The sequence below is a fragment of the Bombyx mori genome, chromosome 10 (assembly GCF_030269925.1).
Source record: "Bombyx mori chromosome 10, ASM3026992v2".
NCBI lineage: Eukaryota > Metazoa > Arthropoda > Insecta > Lepidoptera > Bombycidae > Bombyx > Bombyx mori.
Genome location: NC_085116.1, coordinates 8,433,538 through 8,457,197, shown reverse-complemented (window position 1 = coordinate 8,457,197; position 23,660 = coordinate 8,433,538). Strand labels below are relative to the sequence as shown.

The following is a 23,660-nucleotide window of genomic DNA, read 5'->3' as shown; positions in this document are numbered from 1 at the left end:
TGTCGTAATTTAGAAGCCATGATAAAAACGCGCCATTATACAATAACAACATTTTATTCCCGATTAACATAAAACTAGTTAACAACATAGCATAAAGTGTACAGTCCCAATAAAAAATTAAACTAATAAAATATTTGATACTTTCTTTGCTGTAGCTATTTGTAATTGTATATAAACAGTATACAATAAAAGCTTTCTTGTTTGTCAACTTAGTCGTCGACCAACTGAAATCTTATGATTCCGTAACAAATATCTTTACCCGTTGCCTCCAATTCAGGCTTTATTTTAGTCGCGACCAGTCAGACACGCTCTAAAAACTATTAATTATGTGGGCGAATAAAACTTAACAAAAATAACATTAGTTTCATATTTTACGCTCCTGCAACAATTTCGTCAAAAGATGCTTCATGTTCTGACCTTGTCAACATAAATTCAGGTAAAGTGACGCCTAGTGTAGCACTATATCTTGGCAAAGTTTCGGACCAAAATGCACCCTTTGAGTCAACGCCGGCAAATTCTTCAGGAGCCGCTACATTTGTAAGATCAACAATAGTCGCTTTAGATTCAGCTACGGCCTCAATGCTGCGTTTTGACTTTTTCGTATTTGGAGACTGTATTGCAGTTCCTACAGCAGGAACTGTTACTTGAGCAGGATTTGCTGCAGCTGGGACTATCGCTTGAGGAGCCTTCTTACGTTTTAATTTTTTACCATAATTATTATTTTCAACAACGTAAGCAGCTAATTTTTGTACAGCGGGGGCACTAGTGGTAATTGTTTGACTTTCGGCGCCTTCTTGTCCTTTTTCTATCGTAGCAGGCTTGGAAGTGAATTCCTTTACTTCCTGGTATGCTAAATGACTCCTCTTAGGAGCAGATTCTGACACAAACATACACTCTTCATTCTTAAGTCCTGACTTATCTATGCATTGGAAACAAGTCATGCCATTCTTCTGCACCCTCTTACACGAAGATCGATCTTTTTTCTTAAACTCGGCTAGAACATGCTCTACATCTTTTTTTGGTTCATTTTCGGTATAAAAACCTGGCAATGCTTTTTTATAGTCATAGGGTTTAGCTACAGACTCAGTTTCTTCTTTTGATGAACTATCATCGTCAGCAGCTCTCAGGGCCTCGTTTGGTCTTGGTTTGGAATTATGGACGTAATAAGACTTGTATTTTTCGCCAGAATTATCGTCATCTTTGTTTTGCGATTTATAGTCGCTGTACGGTTTCTCAGGTTGTGATGCCGTTAATTTTGCATACTTTTGGGTTTCTTTTTTGTCAGCATCCTGATATTTAGCAGACTTTTTGGGTTGTTCAACTTTTTCATCACTTTCTGGTTCATCGGGTTCGTCGTTACTATCAAACTTTCTCTCTTTTGAATACGCATATTTATTATTTTTTGGTTCTGCGACATATGAACAGGATTCATAATTTCCACCTGTTTTTGGGTCTTTACAAGACATGCAAGACATACCATCTTTTTTAACTTCTTGACAATTTTCTGGGTTTTGTTTTATTTCAGCGGCTTGTTTCTCTGATAAAGCTTTTATGCGCTCGTATTCTTTATGGTCATACCCAGAGTCATATCCGTAAGGGTATTCGTAGTCTTTCTTTGGGTTTTTCTCTTCTTTATATGCACTGCTATACAGGTCACTATCGAAAGCTTTAGGTTTGGAATTATATTCAACTTTATAACTATATGGATCTTCCTCTTCCTCGCTATTTTTTCTTAAATTTTCTCTTTGTCTCCCACTTGTATATCGTCGAATACGTGCTGGTCCTGTAATATAAGCATTAGGCTTGTAGTTTTGTTCAAGATCGGTATCATCATCAACTTCTTCTTTACGGTATTTTATCGGATGTGAAACTTCAACATTCGTTGTGGCTGGTTGAAAATAAGCAGCTACGGAAGGGTTTTTTTTTAATGCCGCTAAAATTTCTTCTCCTTGTTCATTTTCCTCTGGTTTATATACTTTGTAGTCAGCATCGTGTACAGTGCGTATGTCATATCTTAAAGAACCTAATTGTTGTCCAATAGGTACCGCCTGTGCTCGGTGCTGCGGTGGTTGTGCAACTAATTTAGCGGATCTCGCTGGTGAAAAAAAGCTTTGACTGGCAATTGGATTAAAGCCAAAATGTTGGGCTGAAAATGCATTTTCTCCTGGTGCTAATCGAGTTTGCAAAGAATCAATAGAACTACTGACAACAGTGTCAAATAACTGAGGATATTGACTCTTATCTACTTTAAGCACCGCTGCTGCTAAAGGGTTCGAAGCCAAGGAAGTTATGCCTGAAAAGTTAAACATTCAGTTTAGGCAACTAATAGTACTAATACAAAGCATTGCAGAAGCATAAACTTGTGAAATTTAATTACATGTTTTAAAGGAAACCACTAACCACCATCTGCAGAATCAAATATTGCTCCAAAGTCCAATGGTTGCACAAATCCATTTTTTTCTTCGCTGGCAAAAATACCTTCAAATATCGTCCAAATGAATAACTGCAAAAAGCCGAAAATTGTTAGAGATATTGATTAAAATTAAAGCAAAAAAAATATAGTGAGGATATCCTACCAATTGACTTAATATAATCATTTTTTTAGAGTGGGTATGAACCCAATGACGATTACTAGATTTTCGCTACTCCTGACCGAGCAGAGTTGTACTCTTAGTTTGCGGCGGGATGAAAGTAACGTCATATTATTGAAATGACAAGGTTTTATAGGCGTCAATATTGCGAAGGTGAAAGATCGACGCAACAGAGCGCGCGCACCACTCAAGCGTGTCTCACCGGACAATGTCCGCTTACTCCACCCGGCTCTCGACCGTTGGGGTCACCGGCTGCAGCAATCGACATGCTGCCTTTATTGTTGCAGCCTCAGTTTCTCCCGTTCGACTTTTGGGATTTAACACTGAATTTTTTTATCCTGTATTTTTTTTTGGTTGATTTGGGAAACAAGCTCAGATTAACTGGAGGCTAATCGATTACCAAATCCCATAGGCACCGTGAACAACAGGAGCTACGCACCTCTAAGCTTATTAATTACTTTGATATAACGTATTGTTGCGTTTTTAGTTACACGTTCTATATTCAAACCGGAATATAGGATGCTTTTCGGCAGAAATAAACGGAATGGTGATTCCTGGTCATGCGGACCTGCAACACTTTAACACCAGTACGTACTAAAAAAGCGTTACGCAATAAAACCTTATTTGATGGCTTAAACATTTTATTTTTGATAATACAAATGGCATGACTCTTATTCTAAAGGCAGTTTAAAACAAACACAATATATTATAAATAACTATTGCAACAAAACTGTTTTATGTAGAAATTATGTTTTGTTATTTAAATTATGTTTTGATCAGAAAAATTCTTTATTAACATGTTGTTTACATTAATGAGACATGTCTATGTATATATATCTCATTATTTTTTATTTTATTATTTATGATTTTCATATAAGGTACAAATTCTTCGGAAATAAAATGTTGAAATTTAATCAAACTTATAATAACAATAGTCTAATCAGATTTCGTGTATTTTGAATAGTAAACAGATTGTAGGAATGTTTAGATGTATATCATATCTTCATGTAGTCATTAGGATAATCTGTTTCAGGTTTGAACACCTTGTTCTAACTTCTCGAGCAGCTGTCGACTTGCGAGATCTTCAGAGGTGCGTAGCGCGGAAAGAATGCTTTTCTGAAACAAAATATGCAATTTTAAACTACTGCCTATCTACGCTTGAAAGGCAAACGTGACTAAGCAACAATACGTGAACTTTACAGTAGACTAATTTAAAGTTGAAATATCTGAAAAAAAAATTTTTTTAACGAATATAGCTGTAGCATTGGAATGATTTTAATAGACCTAGAAATATTATTTTTTTTGCGCATCGAATATGGTTATTGCCTATCATTTATGTACAAAGCAGTTATTGTCGCTTAGTCACGTTTGTCTTTCAAGCGTCGATATACATAATAAATTCGAACACACATTAAATTCACATCGGATGCTTTTATACGAGCTGCTGAACGAACCCAATTCAAATTTAGGTAGATATTGCGACCTGAATACCGAGAGTTTAATGACATTTTGTTGGAGGTCAAACATTTTGAAATAACAAGAACTTCAATTGTTTGAGTTTGATTTTCCGCTTCAGATCAGTAATTAAACGATTCAGAAGCACATTTTTTATTTGATTTGATCCAAAACTTTCTATTACCATTATATTATATATTTGACCATCGCTTTAAAAGATACTTTTGTCATGAATAAGTAGTTGGCGACTGTGATCACATGTTCCTCTGCCAAAATAAAATTATCTCAAATAAACTATTTTTCTCATGTTTTATACCAGCCTTTCCCAAATTCGTCGTGGCCTTAAGGATAAGACGTCCGGTGCATTCGTTGTTGCGATGCACCGGTGTTCGAATCCCGCGGGCGGGTACCAATTTTTCGAATGAAATACGTACTTAACAAATGTTCACGATTGACTTCCACGGTGAAGGAATAACATCGTGTAATAAAAATCAAACCCGCAAAATTATAATTTGCGTAACCACTGGTGGTAGGACCTCTTGTGAGTCCGCGCGGGTGGATACTACCACCCTGCTTATTTTCTGCCGTGAAGCAATAATGCGTTTCCGTTTGAAGGGTGGGGCAGCCGTTGTAACTTACTTGAGACCTTAGAACTTATATCTCAAGGTGAGTGGCGCATTTACGCTGTGGATGTCTATGGGTTCCAGTAACCACTTAACACCAAGTGGGCTGTGAGCTCGTCCACCCATCTAAGCAATAAAAAAAAAATAAAAAAAAAATAAAAATTGGGCGATAACGCTCCCTTGTGGGCGGTAAGACACCTAGAAAAAAAATTAGGGGCGTTCTGTTTAGAGGCTTGGGAGGCGATTTGTGATATCATTTAGGAGGACTCTTAAACACCGAATGAGCTATAGTGGTTTTTAAGTAGATTAAAAAAAAGGCGCGCTAAAATATAATTTATTCTCAAAGTGGGCAGTAGACACAATAAGTTTGGGACCCCTGTTTTATACCTATAAGTATATTATATATGGTTACGATTTAGTATCGATACGTTATAGTCGAGTAATATCGAAAACGACATAAAAGTTGTGATTGTAATGTTCGTGAATGAAAAAAACAAAACTCACTGCGAGTTTATTATTGGGATCTTGTATTTTCTTTGAAAGCATCCACAAGTTGGCCGCTAAAGTGAGCATGGAATGTTGTTCTAAATCGGCGCGTCTTATCACGCGCCAGAATAATTCCAACGTCAAATTGTACTGTTTCTTTGTCTCTTTGTTGTCGCCGAGCGCTTTCAGTACCACGAGCAACTCCTGGCATATGTCCGTCGCATACCCGTCTAAGACCGAAACGAATTCCTCGTCGCAACCATACAGCTTGTCGTTTGATAGAACTGCAATCAAATAGACAAAAGGAGACATAACTTCGAATCCATCACTGAATGAATGATTTTGGCAACGTATTTTTAGCTCAAGAAGCGCCTTCAAGCGAACAACACGTCTGCTCGGCCGTGAACCGCTTACGTCACTGTTTTAATGCGTGAACAACGAAAATTCAATTTTTTTATTTCATACTAGCTGACCCGGCAGACTTCGTAGTGCCTCAGTCGATAAATAAAAGAACTAAACTTTTGTATAACATAAACTTAAAAAAAAACAAAAGGAATCCGTCCGACGGAGGACACATCAAAGGAAAAACAAAATTGTTATTTTTATTTAATTCCGAGCATTTTCATATTTTTTCACCTTTTAAACCTTCTCTGGACTTTCACAAATAATTCAAGACCAAAATTAGCCAAATCGGTCCAGCCGTTCTCGAGTTTTAGCGAGACTAACGAACAGCAATTCATTTTTATATATTTCATCATTCATATTAAACGTAAGAAATTGAAATTCATTTAATTCGAAATACACTACCGACTCACGATACGTCTGCAGTAATAATAATAATAATAATTAATAATAATCTTAATAATAAATAAATTATCTAAATAATAAATAATAATAATCTTAATCTAGTCATCAACTTCTTTCGTCACCAGTGTCGCTGAAAACGTGACCCTAAAAATGAGCATTTATAAATTGACACATGATACATATAGGGACGTGCTTTTTTTATTGCCCTTATAGGCAGACGAGCATATGGTGGGCCGTATGCTCGTCGGTCGACGGTAACCACTCACCATCAGGTGGGTTGATGGTGAGTGGTTACTGTCGCTCTGGACGCCAGCAATGCCAGGGGCAGAGTCAAGCCCCTGCCTACCGTTTAATACTCTCCACAAGCCTCCTACTTAATATTAGGCCAGGATCACTCCAATGCCACTCTAATGCCTATATCTGCCGTGAAGCAGTAATGCGTTTCGGTTTGAAGGGTGGGGCAGCCGTTGTAACTATACTTGAGACCTTAGAACTTATATCTCAAGGTGGGTGGCGCATTTGCGTTGTAGATGTCTATGGGCTCCAATAACCACTTAACACCAGGTGGGCTGTGAGCTCGTCCACCCATCTAAGCAATAAATAAAAAAATCATTTTCAATTCAAATTAAGATAGGTTAATGACACGGACAGCATCTGAATATTCGTGAAGAAAAAAATAATAATAATTTAAAAAAACTAACACAATACGCTTTGATAGAAAATCCAACTAAAAAATAGAAAATAAATTTGAATTAAAAATAGTGTAAGAAAAAATGATTTGATTGTAAAAAAAGCGTGGGGTGCTTTTCAGGATATTATCAAAATAACCCTTCCACTCATATCTGTTCGTAAAATATAACTACTGATACCATGCACCGTGCACTTATCATCGATCCTTAATAAGTATACCAAATCCGAAGTTTTGAAGGGGGTCAAAATCATATTCAAAGATTCCGTTACATACTAACCATACATACGTCTGAAGCTAATAAAAGCGTATTAAAAAGGCACAAACCGGAATCGATGTGATGTGCGTAATCCTCCTGCGCCATTTCGCTGAGCAGATCTAGAATGTTCAAAAGCGTGTTGTAGTAGCGCGGGTCCGTTTTACGCCAGTGCACCCTCTCCATTGTCTTGATCAGTCCGCTCAGTATGTACGCTTTGCAGTTACTGTCCACGTTGTCCTACAACAACAAAATTTAAGTATTTTCCCGATATATACTATATTTTTGCCGATTCCCAATTCGATTTGCGTATTCCCGAGCAGTTATGCTTATTGTAATATAAAATGTAATTACAATGAATTTTAAGTTTTTTACTCGCTACAGAGTGCGCGTGTACGCCGTGGTTTATGTAATAAAAGGTTTGGCGGACACCTTGTGTTAAGTGGTTACCAGAGCCCATAGACATATATGACGTAAATGCGCCACCCACCTTGAGATACCTTGAGTTCTAAAGTCTCAGTAGTTATAGTTACAACGGCTGCCCCACCCTTCAAACCGAAACGCATTACTGCTTCACGGCAGAAATAAACAGGATGGTGGTACCTACCCGTGCGGACTCACAAGAGGTCCTACCACCAAATAATTACACAAACTATAATTTTGCGGGTTTGATTTTTATTACACGATATTATTCCTTCACCGTAGAAGTCAATCGTGAACATTTGTTAAGTAAGTATTTCATTAGAAAAATTGGTACCCGCCTCCGGGATTGGAACACCGTTGCATCGCTAGATACGAATGCACCGGACGTCTTATCCTTTAGACTACGGCGCCTTTTATTATACATAATAATATGTTTCGACAAAGAGTTCTATTATCTAAACTATTTATATCGATTACTATTTTCTGATTAAAACATGCGTTGCGGGCCGATGTCTAGTAAACCCTGGCAAATATTTTTACAGGCATTTTTGTCTCTCACCGGCAAAACAAGAAGTGTGGATAAGAAATCGCGCAATATTCCTTCAACTTTGACATTGGTTGATTTTTTTTGTCCGTCTTCTAGAATGTACTCCGGAATATCTGGTATCAAGCCTATGAGGGATTTAAAATTTGCTTCCGCTAAAACATATTTGAGATTTTACTGTTAACTATTCCCTTATATCATAAAACAGTGTAGTAACAAACAATTTAGTGTAACATAAATTCAATTTCAGACCACAGACTAACAATAAACAAAAGAGTATATGTATATAAACGCGTGTGAGTGGCAAATACATGGTAGTGTGCGTAATATTTGTTTATATTGATTTAATGTATTTTTTTATGCGTAATTAAAAAAATATTAATATTTTGCACTCCTCTACATTCTCTATATATTATTATGTGGGAAACTTCATACTCCTCCGTCTGCGCAATTTTCGTAAAATTTTTGCTTCACGTATTAATATAGGTAATATAGATTGTTTAGGGCAATCCTAAACATAAATTTTTAAATGTGGGAGAACACACTAATAAGTATGGCAACACAGTTAGTTGCCACTGCACAAAAAAAATCTAGTCGTACGTGCACGTGTTGCACATCAAGAAACATAAATCCTTCGCTCTGAATCTAGTTTTTACACACAGCACACAAAAATACGCTCTCACGCTCCACGCTCTAAAGTCTAAACATAGATGAATACCTTGTCCAATGCAGTTGTTGAGCAAGGCGACTTGTCCAGAGAGCAGGTACAGCTGTGCCTTAGTGATGGTGCAGTGCAGAGAAGGGACCGTGATGTAGCAATAAGCCGCACACGCCCTCTGCAGCCATTTGTTCCGTGCGTCGCCGGCACGTATCGCTAAACCATTTACCTTCTGCAACAATTCACGAAACACGTCCTTCTCTTAAAACAATTTTATTATCAAAACCAATATTTTTATATGTATATATTTATGTATATCGACGCTTGAAAGGCAAACGTGACAAAGCGACAATGCGTGAACTTTACAGTAGACTAATTTAAAGTCGAAATACCTGAAAAAAATTATATTTTAACAAATCTAGCTATAGGATTGAAATAAAATTTAATAGACCTAGAAATATATTTTTTTTGCGCAATATGCCTATCATTGCCTATCATTTATGTACAAAGCAGTTATTGTCACTTAGTCACGTTTGCCTTTCAAGCGTCGATATGTATTTATTTAAGTACGAGTATTTGTATCTATAAATATTATGTATGTTATATATACACATATGTTTATGTATGATCACTATCTTACTACACCTACCAAGGTTCATCTCTGCGCCCCCCTAAGGTTGTCAGAGAATGCCTATGGCGTTATGTCCACCTTTATACTATCTAGTATATAAAGCTATAAATAAAATAAAATTAAAATTCCAATGGGCAAATATATAATTTATATAATGCGTAAATTAATACAGTAGTTACAGTAATCGGCAAACTTCTTGAGCAAATGACCTTGACTGCGCAGAACCGAATTTTAGATCACTTTGGTGGTGAGGGTGAGGCGCGACGGCAGGGGAAATCGTATCGAGCGCGTTATTGGTAGATCAGTCGAACCTTGCGTCCCGCACCGCGCCCTCATTCCGCTTGCTCCCAAAAGTACGCTTGCGTACAGTGGAAAGTCTATCGTTATTAATCGTTAAGTTATTTGTTATAATTGCTTGTGGACTTTGTTGCCATTGCTATTTGTTGAGTTTTTGTTGATTTTTTATAAAACATACACTATGCCGTGACAAACTGGTGTAGTACTTAAAAGAAAGGGTAGAAAATTTGTGTACGACGTATATTGCTTCATTATAAAACAGGGGAAGAATGATATGGAAAAATTAAAACAGACTTCGGAAGCAACAAAAACATCAGTGAGTACTGTTAGGTGCATTATTAACGAAGCTAAAGGCTCTGGCTTGCTCGCCGTGTTTCGGACTCCGGGTAAGAAAAGATCAGGGAAGAAGAAAGTTACCGGAATGGATAGTTTCGTTCAATCTGTAATAAAAAGATGTAATCATAATAACTACATAACAAGCAGCGAAACTCCGTACCGTAGAAAGGCTTCGAAAAATTTAAAGAAGATATAAATTTTAATGGCTCGGAATGAAGCTTACGACGAATTATGAAAGAGCTAGGCTTCAGATGGAAAAAAAGAACAGAAAATAATCGGAAGCTGGTAAATGAAAAAAGTAACATTCGATTACTACGAATCGAATATCTTCAAAAAATAATTAATTATAGACAAAAAAGAAGACCGAATCGACCGAGTTGTAAACTACGCCGATGAGCCCTATGTCGACTCATCACGATGATAGCGACTCGGGTGATGAAAACGGTGATGATGATGATGGTCAAGATTATGATAACGAAAAAAAAATTACAAATACCAGCTTCGCTTTAACTGAACCAAGACCTGGCAACAGCTCTAGTTTTGACTTAATAGAAGGAATATCTATTTTACCCCAAGATTAAATTATTACAATTATTAACCTATATGTTTTGTTGATGTTCTAATAAATATATAAATAAATACATATGTTGATTTTAATAATTTAATAGCATTATGACGCCGAGTAAGTAATGTTTTTGCACGTGAGTGTACCATGCGCAAACTTACCCCCACTACGTCAACAAATGCTCAAGAAGTTTGCCGGTTATTATACTAAGTGTTATGTTATAAAAAACATGTGATTAAATATTAAAATTATAAGTGTTTGATTGATACAAGTCGAACGGATACGGTAGCTCAGAGACACCCCATGTCACCTTGAGACATTAGACAAACGAAACTAAAGCAACCATTATTCTCCAAACCATTCAAATCGGAATAACATCGTGTAATAAAAATCAAACCCGCAAAATTATAATTTGCGTAATTACTGGTGGTAGGACCTCTTGTGAGTCCGCACGGGTAGGTACCACCACCCCGTCTATTTCTGCCGTGAAGCAGTGATGCGCTTCAGTTTGAAGGGTGGCGCAGCCGTTGTAACTATACTGAGACCTTAGAACTTATATCTCAAGGTGAGTGACGCATTTACGTTGTAGATGTCTATGGGCTCCAGTAACCACTAAACACCAGGTGGGCTGTGAGCTCGTCCAACCATTAGAAAAAAAAACTCAAGATAGGTATTGAGTTGAAGGGGGATACTAATAATATGATCGGAAAGCAAAGTTTCATTGCTCCTGATATAATAACATCTGAGATTTATACAGTCAAGCTGCGGGCAAGCCGTTGTAACTACATTGAGACCTTAGAGCTTATATCTCAAGGTGGGTGGCGCATTTACGTTGTAGAGGTCTATGGGCTCCGGTAACCACTTAACACCAAGTGGGCTGTGAGCTCGTCCACCCATGTCAAGAATAATAATAAAAAAACCAACCACGAGGTCACTGACCTGCACTAGAGCAACGAGTACAGCGTCGAGTTTAATGAAGGAGGATCTACATTCCACGTAGAAGTTCAACTGCTGCTCGAAGTCGTCGTGGAACGTGCCCGCGTGGACGAACTTGTTTATGAGTTCGCTGCACACTTTTATTTCATCATCTACCGTTATAGCACTATAAAAATGATAAAAACAAATTTAAAAAAAAATCTAGTTCATCGAGTTCATTATTTAACAAAATTTATGTCATATTAATAAGAAGATATACAATATAATATACATATTTTAGTATAAAATGCGAAAGACTTATACGTGTTGAAAGTAAACCAGAGTCATCGTCGACGCCCTAGACACGTCCTTACGGATCCATCGGATCCAATAACCTTTGCATTAGACGCCTTCAGCTCCAACACTAGGAGCAGGCTTAGGGACCTCGGTAACCGTACTCGTCGAACTCGACAACAAGTTCGACGTGCAACCTAACCCATACACCAGTCCGCAGATGTGGTAGTAGATTCATTCACGAAGCAACTGCTCTTGAAAACTGCTCTAAAAAAAAAAGTCTCCTTCGGAGGCGCTCGGGCAGCTGTTAGCAAATCCCACCCCTCCTGGCTGAGCCTTTGCTGCCCACCTATCCTGGTGAAACTGGAAAGGCCTCAAGGCCACCAGTAATCCTTCAATCATAAAAAAAAGAAATGGTATAAAATTTATCATTGGAGGGATACATAAAGGTGTAACTTGAATTATTTTTCAGAATATTCACGACGTAATCACGCAGTTTGTGCAGGATAGACATGATTTATTATTGATACTGAAATTATTTGCGAGTCGTTTTTCTACTGCGAAAACGTCCGTCGTCTTTTTTGCCACGTACCATCCGGCTATGGAATGAGCTCCCCTCCACGATGTTTCCCGAGCGCTATGACATGTCCTACTTCAAACGTGGCTTGTGGTGAGTATTAAGCGGTAGGCATCGGCTTGGCTCTGCCCCTGGCATTGCTGAAGTCCATGGGCGACGGTACCCACTAACCATCAGGTGGGCCGTATACTCGTCTGCCTTCAAGGGCAATAAAAAAAAAACATTAAAAACAAAAGAAGGCAAAGTTAGACAATCCAGGCGCTTAGTAAAAGAAATCAACATAATTACTTCAGTGCGCCACATAGGACACTGGTGACCTACATGGCAGCCAATCTGTTAATATACAGGATAGTGGTACTTGTCTGTATAGGCTTATTAAGTACATAACATAAAAAACACAAAGAAAAAAAACTTATATAACCAAAACGTTAAAAATCATCAATTAAAAGTTACAACATCAATTAAATAAATGTATGCTCACTTTATGGAATCGTGGAGGGTGCAGCAGAGGCACATCAGTGAGGTTATAACAATATGGTCGTCGATGTGAAGAGAGTTATACCGCGTAAAGAACGTTGACAACACCGTTTTCGCCATTAAGGTACGTGCGTTCGTCGTCTGTACCAATTCTATGAGCGGCATAAACGCATCCTGTTATCAGACGAAATCGATTTCAATTTTTTAAATAACTAAATTGATCTATGTAATTATTTTAAATTGACATGTCTCACGGTGCGGGAATCTATATAAAAATGACAATTTTGTTTTTCCTTTAATGTGTCCCCCGTCGGATAGATTCCTTTTGTTTGTTTAAAGTTTATTTTATACAAAAGTTTAGGTCTTTTATTTATCGATTGAGACATTACGAAGTCTGCCGGGTCAGCTAGTTATTGATATACCTAGTCAGGTCATAAATTCTGTCACATGTTTAATGTAAAATAATTGAAACAAGTTTATTCATTATGTAACCATTCATATACCAAAATGAACTTAATAAAACATGGATTCTTATGACACTAAAGTTTATTCAAAATGACCTCCGTGATTTTGAATATAGGCCTTCAATCTGCGCGGCCAGTCGTCTATCGCAGCACGAACGAGGTCCATGTCAATATCGGCGCCTGCCTTAATCAAGGATGTCTTGATTGACTCCAAATTGGGATGAGGCTTTGAGCACGCCTTTTCCTCCAAGTGTTGCCATATCTTGTAATCTAACGGATTCAAATCTGGACTGGAGGAGGGCCAATCTTCGTGCCGAATGAAGTCGATTTCACGCGTCGCCAGCCAGTCTTGTGTGCTCTTCGCTCTATGAGCTGGCGCCGAATCTTGTTGGAATACCCAGTGCCTGTTATTGGACATGGTATGAGAAACAGGTTCCACAAGGTTCGTCAGGACTGTATTTTGATACACAACTGCATTCGTTTTAACACCTTTCTCACAAAAATGTACCTCTGTTAAGCCCCAATAAGAAACTCCCAACCATACCATGAGCGAGGATGGAAAATGACCTCGTTGGACACGCGGAATACGGTTGCTCGCTTCTTCACTACTGTGTGCGTACACCTTATCATTTTGTTTGTTGTAGCTCTCTTCTACGGTAAAAAATTTTTCATCTGAAAAAAGAATTTCCCGATATTTTTTTCCCGCGTACCACTTCAACAAACCGCGGCATCTCTTCAGTCTCAGGTCCATTAGACGAGCATTCAAACGATGTCCTGTTTTTCTTCGATATGCCCGAAGCCCTAAGTCTTCATTTAACACCCTTTTCACCGTGGTTCTGCTTAACCCCATCTGAAGGGCCAACAGTTTCTGCTTACGTTTGGGATTTCTTTGAATTCGCGCCTTCACAGCTTTTATCACTGCTGGAGTCCTAACAGACCGAGGGCGACCACTTCTTGACCTGTCATCTACACTAGAGTCTTCATTGTATCGTTTGATGGTAAGATAAACGAATCTTTTGGTTATATTCAAATTTCTCAGTATGTTAAAAATTTGAATTGGCGCGTAACCGCAACGATGCAATGCAATAACTGCAACACGGTCTTCTTTAAGCGTCCACTCCATATTTAAAAATGAGTAAAATTCTAAAAGTATACATTTTTATTTTCATGAACAATTCGAAATTCGAATTCAATAAACTTTTTTGTGGCCAGCATTCTAAAAGAAAAGTTTTTACTGTGTGACAATACTTATGACCTGACTAGTTATAGCTATGAACATGTAAACGTTTTTCCCTTAAAAATAAATTATTGCTGTGCAATGAAGAAAGATGTTCTACATATTTATGTTCAGAAAAAACCTTTTAGATGGCATTGATAACCAATTGGCGCCTTTTTTAATCTTAAATCTAACCCTATCTGATTCTGTTAAATATCATTTCAGCAGACGTCAAAAACTTTTACATTAATTTTCATCTATCAGATTCATAGACCTATATAGTAGGGACACGACATATTGTTCTATACGTACAATTGCTTATATAAATAGCACCCATTTTGAAGGCACATACATAAACATATATCTATCTCGTTCTTACTCAGCACTTTAACTCGCAGGAAAACAATATAACAGTATTTCAGTGCGTACATAAAATGAAACATGAATATACGTAAATATCTCCGTCTCCGTCTAATGAGGCCGAAAATCCGCCATGTTTAGCGCGCCAAATGTCATTGTCACGTCAGTTCGGCCGTCTGTTTTGGGTTGTACATTATTTATTGACTATGATATCGATTTAATATGATTGATTATATAAAATTTCATAATTTATCATGCTTAAAACATACAAAAATAATAATTAAAACGTATTTTATAGGATCTCAAGAAAGTCGATGTCCTAAAACTATTATCTATATGTATTTAAATTCATTATGGAGCCCTCATCCGAAAAATCCATTTTTCGGTCGGAATCTATTGATCATGACACTAATCATAAATACCACTTTAAAATATGTCATCAAAACATATTTAGACATTCTGTTTAGATATTTCGGGAAAAAGGCTACCGACAAAATCTCTTCGGAACTATTTAAATAAAATAGTTTTATTCCGCAGTGAGTAAAACACTATTGTAAATTTGTTAAATTTTTAATAATTAAGTGATTTTAGAGAGGAAGTCACAAGGAATGACGTTTGTAATTAATGAATAAATGTTCTGTAGGTGTTTTTTTTTTCACGCGGTCCCTTGATAAGTTTAAAATTTGAATCACTCTCAAGCGAAAGTGATTCAAATGGTGCGGCGCACCTTCCTTGGGGTGCGCTGCGGTAGTATGTTACGGACTTTAGAGTCAGCAAAACAATTAAAATAGATTGTAATAGTCTAAGAAAAACACGTACTCAAAATACGATAACATTTAGCATGCTAGAAATGGGCTGATGGCTTTGAACTACACCATATCTTTATGTTTTGCGACAAACGACAACTTTATAAAATCAGTGTAGCAACTTTTAAAAATCATCATATCGTTTACTTGGCAAATTCGAAGGACGAACTTGTCTTAGATTTCACCCATCTAAATCATATCATATTTGCACATAACAATATACCTACTTACTTCCCATTAAAGTATAAATTCTACAAATAAATAATACTCAACAATATTTAAAATAAAATGAGCCAAGAACGTTTATCGATAAAACCTGATAACATTGAAATCTTTTGTACAGCACTAAAGCCGCCATGTTTTGTGGCCAGATGACGTCACAGTGGCACGAAATTTAGGTTGACGTTTCATTTCCATAGGTTTCCTACTTCATTGATCAGATTTCGTAACCGGGCCGTGTAGAATGTGGGTAGTTTGCATATACCGTCTGTGTGATATCCTCTAGTTAGATATTAGTATTACTTGTTGACACAAGGGCTCGACAATTATTACTGACAGTTTTGTATTATCAAAGCGGAATCTTTTGAATAAACTGCTGAATAAATCATCAAATAAGATCCTTTCAGCACTTACGTACACATGATATATGTTATCGATTAACATTGCCTTCACCGAAATTACTAGAGCCGCGCCAATAAAGAAACGAAGCTAAAATGGCGGCAGCGATCATGTGCTCTCACTCTAAACTATTGCTGTCTTTCGTCGCACACGGCGCGTACTGCATGCAAAAAAAATATCAGTTTTAACTTTGTTGTTGAGTTCGAGTTTTTTCACTTTCGAGTTGTGCGACTTAGATGACTGGCAGCAAAAGTGTCTACGCAAGTTACAACCCAGATGAGACACCTTCCCCTCTGCCAGGGCATAAAGTAAAGTACATTCTCATTTGTTTTTTTACATTTTTTTACAATAAACAACTTTTTCTTTCTATCTTTTTTTTTATTTGTTGACCCTACCATCTGTCAGTGCAGGTACATACACGCCATTTTCGATTCGTTTCTTTATTGGCACGGCTTATAACAAAGTCTTAAACAAGTAACGCGAGCAAATAACGAAATAATTAAATCCGAATTATCGCTCACCATCAGAAAACATTCCTCGATGTCCGGAACTGATCCGAGCATCCTTTTGATGACAATCTGTAAGTTGCCGGAAAATTCGTCAGCCGATTTCCCGCACTTGATCAGGTAACGTATTGTTCCACGCAGAATTATATTCACATGCTGGGTCTGTACATTAACGTAATTTCAATGAGACATTAAGGAAATTCGGCATGTCGAATACACAACTAACTCGATATAAATATATACAGTAATACCTTATAACACGGTACTTTTATAACTCATTTTCATATTACGCGATTTCAGTTCGTCGTATAAAACGCGTTTGCCCCATATAACGTGGGAATTTCACATGCTATAATACATTTCTGTACTGAGAAATTTATGATTTGTACAGCTCATAATTATTTTCGCGTATCTTTGCACATTGTGTCAGTTGTATTGTTATAAAATTAATTTTATTAATTTATTAATATTGTGTTCCTAGTTTTTGAATTGTAAAAACATTGTTTATATTGTATTATATTTGAACATAACACGTTATATGGGGTCATGCAAGCGCGTTATGGGAGAATACTCATACAACGCGTTTCCTATAAAGCGGAACCAATTTACCGTGTTATAGTGGGTGTTATTGCATATCATTAAAAACATTCGATCACATTACCGATAAATTTGTACAAGCGAATTGTAGCCACGGTCCCAAAACTTGCAAAAAGTGCACAGTAGACCTTATGTTGCTGGCTATCTTCCACCAAGTTTGAATCAGTGTCTCTGAATTGACTTGTCGGCAGTTTTCCGACGCACATAAATGTTCGCCGAGCGAAGTCAACACGTCATGGACCAGTACTAAAACAATGAATAATGTTTAATTCATATCCCTCATTGACGTTGATAAGATTTTCTTAGTGCTTAAATGGGTGAGGATGAACGAAGTAACCTGATGTTAAACATGTACCGCTGCCCAACCACAATGCCGTCACCTAGCTTGAGACATGCGGTCGTTTTTTTATATTTATGTTATTTTTATATATGTATTTATTTATTTATAGTAAATTTTGTTTTTTTGTTTTTTTTTTTATTGCTTAGATGTGTGGACGAGCTCACAGCCCACCTGGTGTTAAGTGGTTACTGGAGCCCATAGACATCTACAACGTAAAATGCGCCACACACCTTGAGATATAGTTCTAAGGTCTCAGTATAGTCACAACGGCTGCCCCACCCTTCAAACCGAAACGCATTACTGCTTCGCGGCAGAAATAGGCGGGGTGGTGGTACCTACCCGTGCGGACTCACAAGAGGTCCTACCACCAGTAATTACGCAAATTATAATTTTGCGGGTTTGATTTTTATTGCACGATGTTATTCCTTCACCGTGGAAGTCAATCGTGAACATTTGTTGAGTACGTATTTCATTAGAAAAATTGGTACCCGCCTGCGGGATTCGAACACCGGTGCATTGCTTCAACACGAGTGCACCGGACGTCTTATCCGTCAGGCCACGACGACTACAAAACGACGACTTCGGCTGCCCCACCCACCTTATACCACCTATTATTGACTAGAATATTAAAAAAAAGGTTTATAAGTGTCTTTTATGAAACATGTTTTTTTTTGTTAGTATTAATTTATGAGATAGATTATTATAATTAGTAATAAGTTGTATTTATTTGATTGTATGTTTCAAATTTCAAATCAGTTACAACACAACATTAATGTCCTAAGCAATAGTAAGTGCAGTAGTTACCCATTTTATCGGCAGATTCCACAATCATATCTAGTATTTTTGTAGACCTTTTAATTATAATTTTCGAATCAAATGCAGACAGAATACCACACAGGAGCAATTCACTGTAAGAGTTACAAAATAAATGTTTTATTTATTTTATTTAGTTACATTACAAAGGATCATTTTTAATTGTAAGTCAATATTGTATGCCCACTTGTTTTGCATTTTCTGACATTGTTGAAGCATTTGATCCAAAAGTGTTTCCTTGCAGTTGGTAGAATGCAAAGTTCCAAAAAACAGCCAATCAACGGCCGGCATGTAAATGTTTAAATATTTATCTAAGGTAAGTAATTGTCCTTCGTATTTCTTTTTCATGGCCACATGATAAACCTGAAAACAAATTATTCTTTGCTTAAACTATTACTTAAATAGTTTTTTTCGATGTCCGTTTTTTTTTTGAAATGACATCTCTATTTCTTTGATTTACCTGTTGATACTCCTCAATAAATTCCTTCAAATTTTCATAAAAATAATCAGAGCACTCGTTTCCTAATAATTTAGACGCCACCTTACAGAGGTATGCCCTTAAATAGATCGCAACTAAGGGATTTCCTATCCCTCTGATCATCGCAGTCAGTCTCACGATTGTCGGTTTTATTTCCTCTTTCGATGTAAACGAGTAGCATTTCAACAGAGCCATCTCCATGTAAAGGCGCGGCAGAAGCTCTCTAATCGATGCCATCTTATACAACCAGTTCTGACAGGTTTCTCTCGCCGTTTCCGGCACTTCCTTCGGGTTGATATCCTGAACAGGCTTCACAAGCTTTTGCCTGAAAATAAATAATTATGACAAATATGTAGTATTTGCTTCGATTTTCGCGAATCTTAAATATGTACAATTCTTTTTTTTTATTGCTTAGATGGGTGGACGAGCTCACAACCCACCTGGTGTTAAGTGGTTACTGGAGCCCATAGACATCTACAATGTAAATGCGCCACCCACCTTGAGATATAAGTTCTAAGGTATCAGTATAGTTACAACGGCTGCCCCACCCTTCAAACCGAAACGCATTACTGCTTCACGGCAGATATAGACGGGGTGGTGGTGGTACCTACCCGCGCGGACTCACAAGCGGTCCTACCACCAGTGAAAAATTAATGTATAATGAAATTAAATTAATGTTTAGTTAAAACTAATTTTACGTTTTAGTCTTTTTTTATTGTATTACACATTGTCATATAACATTTTTGAAAATTCGTTCGTTGCCCCGAAAACTTTAATGTATTCGAAACGTTCGGAAATATTAAATGACAATCAACAAAAAAGTCAAGATCAAAAAGTAAAAGTAAATTTAATAATGCTGATAGATATCAGTCAGTAGAGGTTCTAAATACAGTCTTAAATAATTACTAAGAAATTACTAGCACGAGTGGCGGTTCACCTATTCTTCAAACCGGTTCGCATCTAAACTAAAACTACTAAAACAGGGGCGGTTGTACAAAAGCTCCCCAACCAAAACGACCCGATCACCAGTATTTAATACATAAAAATATAAAGTAGTTCGTAATCTATAAACTTTCCACATTACAGATCTACTTACCCAAAACTTTTTTCACAGAGCCTATCGAAGACTAAGTTACCGAATGTGTCCAGGATATCGGTGATGAGAATGAACTTGCTCGGATAAAAGTGCATGACATTAACATCTGACAGTAGCTTGGAACATTGGATCCCTATTTTAAAAGCTTTAACTCTTTGCTCAGACTCCCATGCCTACAAAAAGGAAAAATACAGATACACGAATTTAAATAAAAACTTTGTATTACCCTTGTAGGCATACGGCCTACTTGGTGACTTGTTACCGACACTCATGGACGTCAACAATGCCAGGGACCAAATCCCTCCCTACTGATGTTGCTAATTCACAAAGAGAAATAATTTAATGGCTTCAATGACGCATTTGCATTATATGAGCATTGTAAGTAAGCTCCTTATAAATGTGTCAACATAGCAAAATTAAAATAATTTCCTAGCTTTTAAGCAAATCAATGGTGAACCTCAAATTAAAACATGTTTCATATTGGCACCATTTACATCTTCTACGAGTCGAATTATCATTAATACAGGCAAACAAATATTTTTCTGATAACAATAAAATAATATGGTACCATCAAACTACTTTAATTTGAATTTGGTAATGAAACCCTAAAATGGCTAGTAGTAAACTTATCGAGATTAGATTGACTACAAACTTCACACCCATTTTACTGGGACTCAGCAATCGTTTTACAAGGCAAACTGAAATCAGTATGTAAATGAAATAATTACATCACGTCATACAAATAAGTCTTTCGCCACAAATTTATTTTTATACACCCCCAACTGATGTTTCATGTAAACCAATGGGGAAATAACTGTCACAAAAACACATCCAAACTCACAGAATATCTAGTGCTTAAAATTACCAGAACCTTTAACAATAATTGCAGTACAAAATCTCAAATGAATAGAACTTTTTGGCCAGATACAGATTACATAATGCAACTCTAATTTCTAAATGTTAAAAAACCACATTGTTACAAGTGCATCTTCCTATCATACCAGTGGTTGATAATTTATCTGCTCTCCTATGCTTTTCTATTAAGGAACAAAAATAAGAAAAGCTTGCCTTCTTAATTTCATCATTCAACATATTTATTTTGGTAACAAATTCTTGTTGGCTCAAACCCATTGTTTTCCTCACTGAATCATCATCAAAATCATCCAATTGCTCCAGTCTATTTTTAACTTTTTCGTTCAAATTTGAAACCTGTCTTATGAGGGCTGAAAAAGTACTAACTTAAACAAAAAAAAAAGAACAAAAGGAAAATTAAAAGTCAATTTAGTAACAGATTTTACAACATAATGTAAATAGGTTTCGTAAGGCTCACATTAAATTTTCTAGCCACGCATGCAAAAAATTATTTATTCAAACATATTTCTTTTCTAGTTTGCTGTATTACTTTAAAACATTAAAATTTGAAAAGTCTCTCATTAATGGTTCTTGCCTTAATAAATGGTTTGAACCAATGAAAACACCTAGAATGACTTTCTACACATTTCTACACATGAGGACTGGTAGAAAAGATAGGTTGCCTCCAACAAGAAGTTAGTAGGCTTCATGTATTATGTACATAATATTATATACATTCATGTACATAATATGCAAATATTTATAAATACTTATAGCAATTTCCTTACATTGCTTTATGAATGAGCTATGCAAAACATCCAGTGTACCCCACAAAGTTAAACAGGTTACACACCACTAGGAGTACCGTACCATTAGGAATTAAGCTGAGGCACTTACTTTTCTCACCACCAGGCAAAAAACTACTGACTATTGTTAGCTTCTCTCCAGTTGTGTATCTATTGAGGACTATTGTACGTTTTGTATTCCATTCTTTTGCATAATTTACCCCTATACCCTCATCGTCAGCATGAACAAGATCCTGTAAAATAAAACATAATAAAATTATAACCATAACTAGTTGTAACGAATCTGCACAAGTGTGACTAGTGTGCCTATGGCCTAATTGGTAATATGTGTACTGCTCAAATGGATGCTACTGTGCCAAGGTTCAAAACACATAGCATTGTGAGGTAGCACAAATAAAGACAAACATCCTACTTACATTGTCAGAAAGACTGTAATTCAGACATTCTGGTAGCACTTTAACATGAAGCAGGCCATTAGCCTATCTTTGGCAGTACAAGTGAAAAGTTACAAAATAAAACTAGAATTTGTAGTTTAATCTCTTTTTAATTGTTTTATTTTACTATTTCTTCACTCTGCATACTTCACCTTTTTGCATTCACAACTACTGACCATAAAACTTATTTTCTTAATGTCTTTGCATTATGAAAATGCAGGAAAAAACATGTGGTCCACATTTCCAAAAGATGTTAAGACAAATAACTAATTAAATTATATTTTTTTTCCATTAAACTCTATTAGCTTGTACTGAAAATGTCTTATCACAAACTCAACTCTACATTATTGGTGTGGACCAAAATTTTTACTAAATTATCAGAGTTCTATGAATATTTTGCTTTTAAAAAAAACATGTAGCAGTTTTTAAACTAATCTAAAAAGAATAACAAGAAAAACGCTATAGTTCACTCATTCTAATATATTGTCTGACTTTTAAAATAATGCTAATACTTACTTCATCTAAAGCCATCTGTTCAAACTTAAGCAGTGGATCTATTTCTTCAAAGCCAGCACTCCATTTACTCAAGTCATCAATGAAGCCTTTGTTTGAGATTTTTTTCTAAAAATTGTTACTTTACTATATTTATCAATCATTTTTTTGTTAAATTAAGTAGTAAGCTTTCTTCAAAACTGCTACAGGTATTTCTAATATTTTTCATTTAAATTTTTGTAGTATAGTTCAAAAACATATACCGAAAATACAATTTACTTGCAAATAGTACATAGCAATCACGATAAATGGGGTTTTAAAACAAGGCTTCCATGTAAAGTTAATTCAAAATTACATTAGTTATAATTGAAAGTGAATAGTAAATTATTATGTGAATAGTAAAATATGTGAATCTTCTTCAATTAAAATCAATGTTTTGAATATTAAATTTTTTATTTTTTTTTATTTTTTTAATGGGTGGACGAGCTCACAGCCCACCTGATGTTAAGTGGTTACTGGAGCCCATAGACATTCACAACGTAAATGCGCCACCCACCTTGAGATACAAGTTCTAAGGTCTCAAGTGTAGTAACGATGAATGTCTTTTAATTAAGCAATTGTATTGTCTAATTTGGTGTTCTGCAGATCTCATATCAAAAGTTTTGATAACTTACAAAAAGTACATGATTTGTCTTCAGAGGATGATGAGAGACTTCAAATTTAAGTGCTTTGCAAATCATCCGTTTTTGGTTTTTTGATTTCCTGAAAAAATACAAACGTTACCGAATGTTTCGTATTTAGAGAACGAAAACACTTCAATAACATAAAGAGATCGAAAACACTTCAATTTACCATTCAAAAGTTGGCATTGTTTTACCCTTTGTACTTTGTACACCTTTGTATATTTATTTTCAGAATTTCAGATTAATTCAGTTTTTTTAAGCGATTTTATGACCTGGTAACTAAGACCTTTAGGTCAAGTCTTACTTTAGTTTTAATTATACGTACCGGTAAAATGGGGCGTTTAGGGATTGAGAGGCGAATCGGGAAAAAACCGGGAAAATCTTTCGACGCTCAATATAAGTTTTATATTCGTTGCAAAATCTTCCATTTTTTGTAGTTTAATAGTAGAATGTTGAAAGTTCACAAAACAACTCTG

General features: G+C 36.2%; 2 protein-coding genes across 4 annotated transcripts; both read right to left on the bottom strand.

Annotated features, from left to right (window-relative positions):
- Nucleotides 1-35: 35 nt before the first annotated feature.
- LOC119628380 (uncharacterized) lies at nt 36-2,941 on the bottom strand. 2 transcript variants are annotated; one of them, XM_038013164.2, is made up of 3 exons: nt 2,577-2,941; nt 2,401-2,503; nt 36-2,293 (listed from the first exon to the last, which is right to left on the bottom strand). In XM_038013164.2, exons 1-3 carry the CDS (start codon nt 2,595-2,597, stop codon nt 372-374), a joined length of 2,046 nt encoding a protein of 681 aa, XP_037869092.1. In that variant the 5' UTR covers nt 2,598-2,941; the 3' UTR covers nt 36-371. The 2 variants fall into 2 exon arrangements, with proteins under 2 accessions (XP_037869092.1, XP_037869093.1); XM_038013165.2 differs by having other exon boundaries at nt 36-1,783.
- Nucleotides 2,942-3,211: 270 nt separating this feature from the next.
- Nucleotides 3,212-23,495, bottom strand: LOC101738699 (VPS35 endosomal protein-sorting factor-like). Of its 2 annotated transcripts, none has more exons than XM_012689248.4 (18): nt 23,354-23,495; nt 23,176-23,263; nt 22,526-22,630; nt 21,667-21,808; nt 20,986-21,155; nt 19,918-20,090; nt 18,804-19,146; nt 18,531-18,706; nt 18,335-18,438; nt 17,255-17,436; nt 16,609-16,755; nt 12,628-12,797; nt 11,300-11,462; nt 8,592-8,763; nt 7,889-8,028; nt 6,978-7,146; nt 5,174-5,439; nt 3,212-3,707 (listed from the first exon to the last, which is right to left on the bottom strand). In XM_012689248.4, exons 1-18 carry the CDS (start codon nt 23,368-23,370, stop codon nt 3,621-3,623), a joined length of 2,814 nt encoding a protein of 937 aa, XP_012544702.2. In that variant the 5' UTR covers nt 23,371-23,495; the 3' UTR covers nt 3,212-3,620. The 2 variants fall into 2 exon arrangements, with proteins under 2 accessions (XP_012544702.2, XP_004924834.2); XM_004924777.5 differs by having other exon boundaries at nt 20,986-21,140; nt 23,354-23,494.
- Nucleotides 23,496-23,660: the final 165 nt, after the last annotated feature.

Coding starts and splice junctions, on each gene's coding strand:
- LOC119628380 (XM_038013164.2), bottom strand. CDS start 2,597: ATGATTATATTAAGTCAATTG. Junction 2,504..2,576: donor TGATTATATTAAGTCAATTG/GTAGGATATCCT, acceptor GGCTTTTTGCAG/TTATTCATTTGGACGATATT. Junction 2,294..2,400: donor ATTTGATTCTGCAGATGGTG/GTTAGTGGTTTC, acceptor TTAACTTTTCAG/GCATAACTTCCTTGGCTTCG.
- LOC101738699 (XM_012689248.4), bottom strand. Junction 21,809..22,525: donor AACAGATGGCTTTAGATGAA/GTAAGTATTAGC, acceptor TTTATTTTACAG/GATCTTGTTCATGCTGACGA. Junction 7,147..7,888: donor CCACACTTCTTGTTTTGCCG/GTGAGAGACAAA, acceptor TTGTTGTTGTAG/GACAACGTGGACAGTAACTG.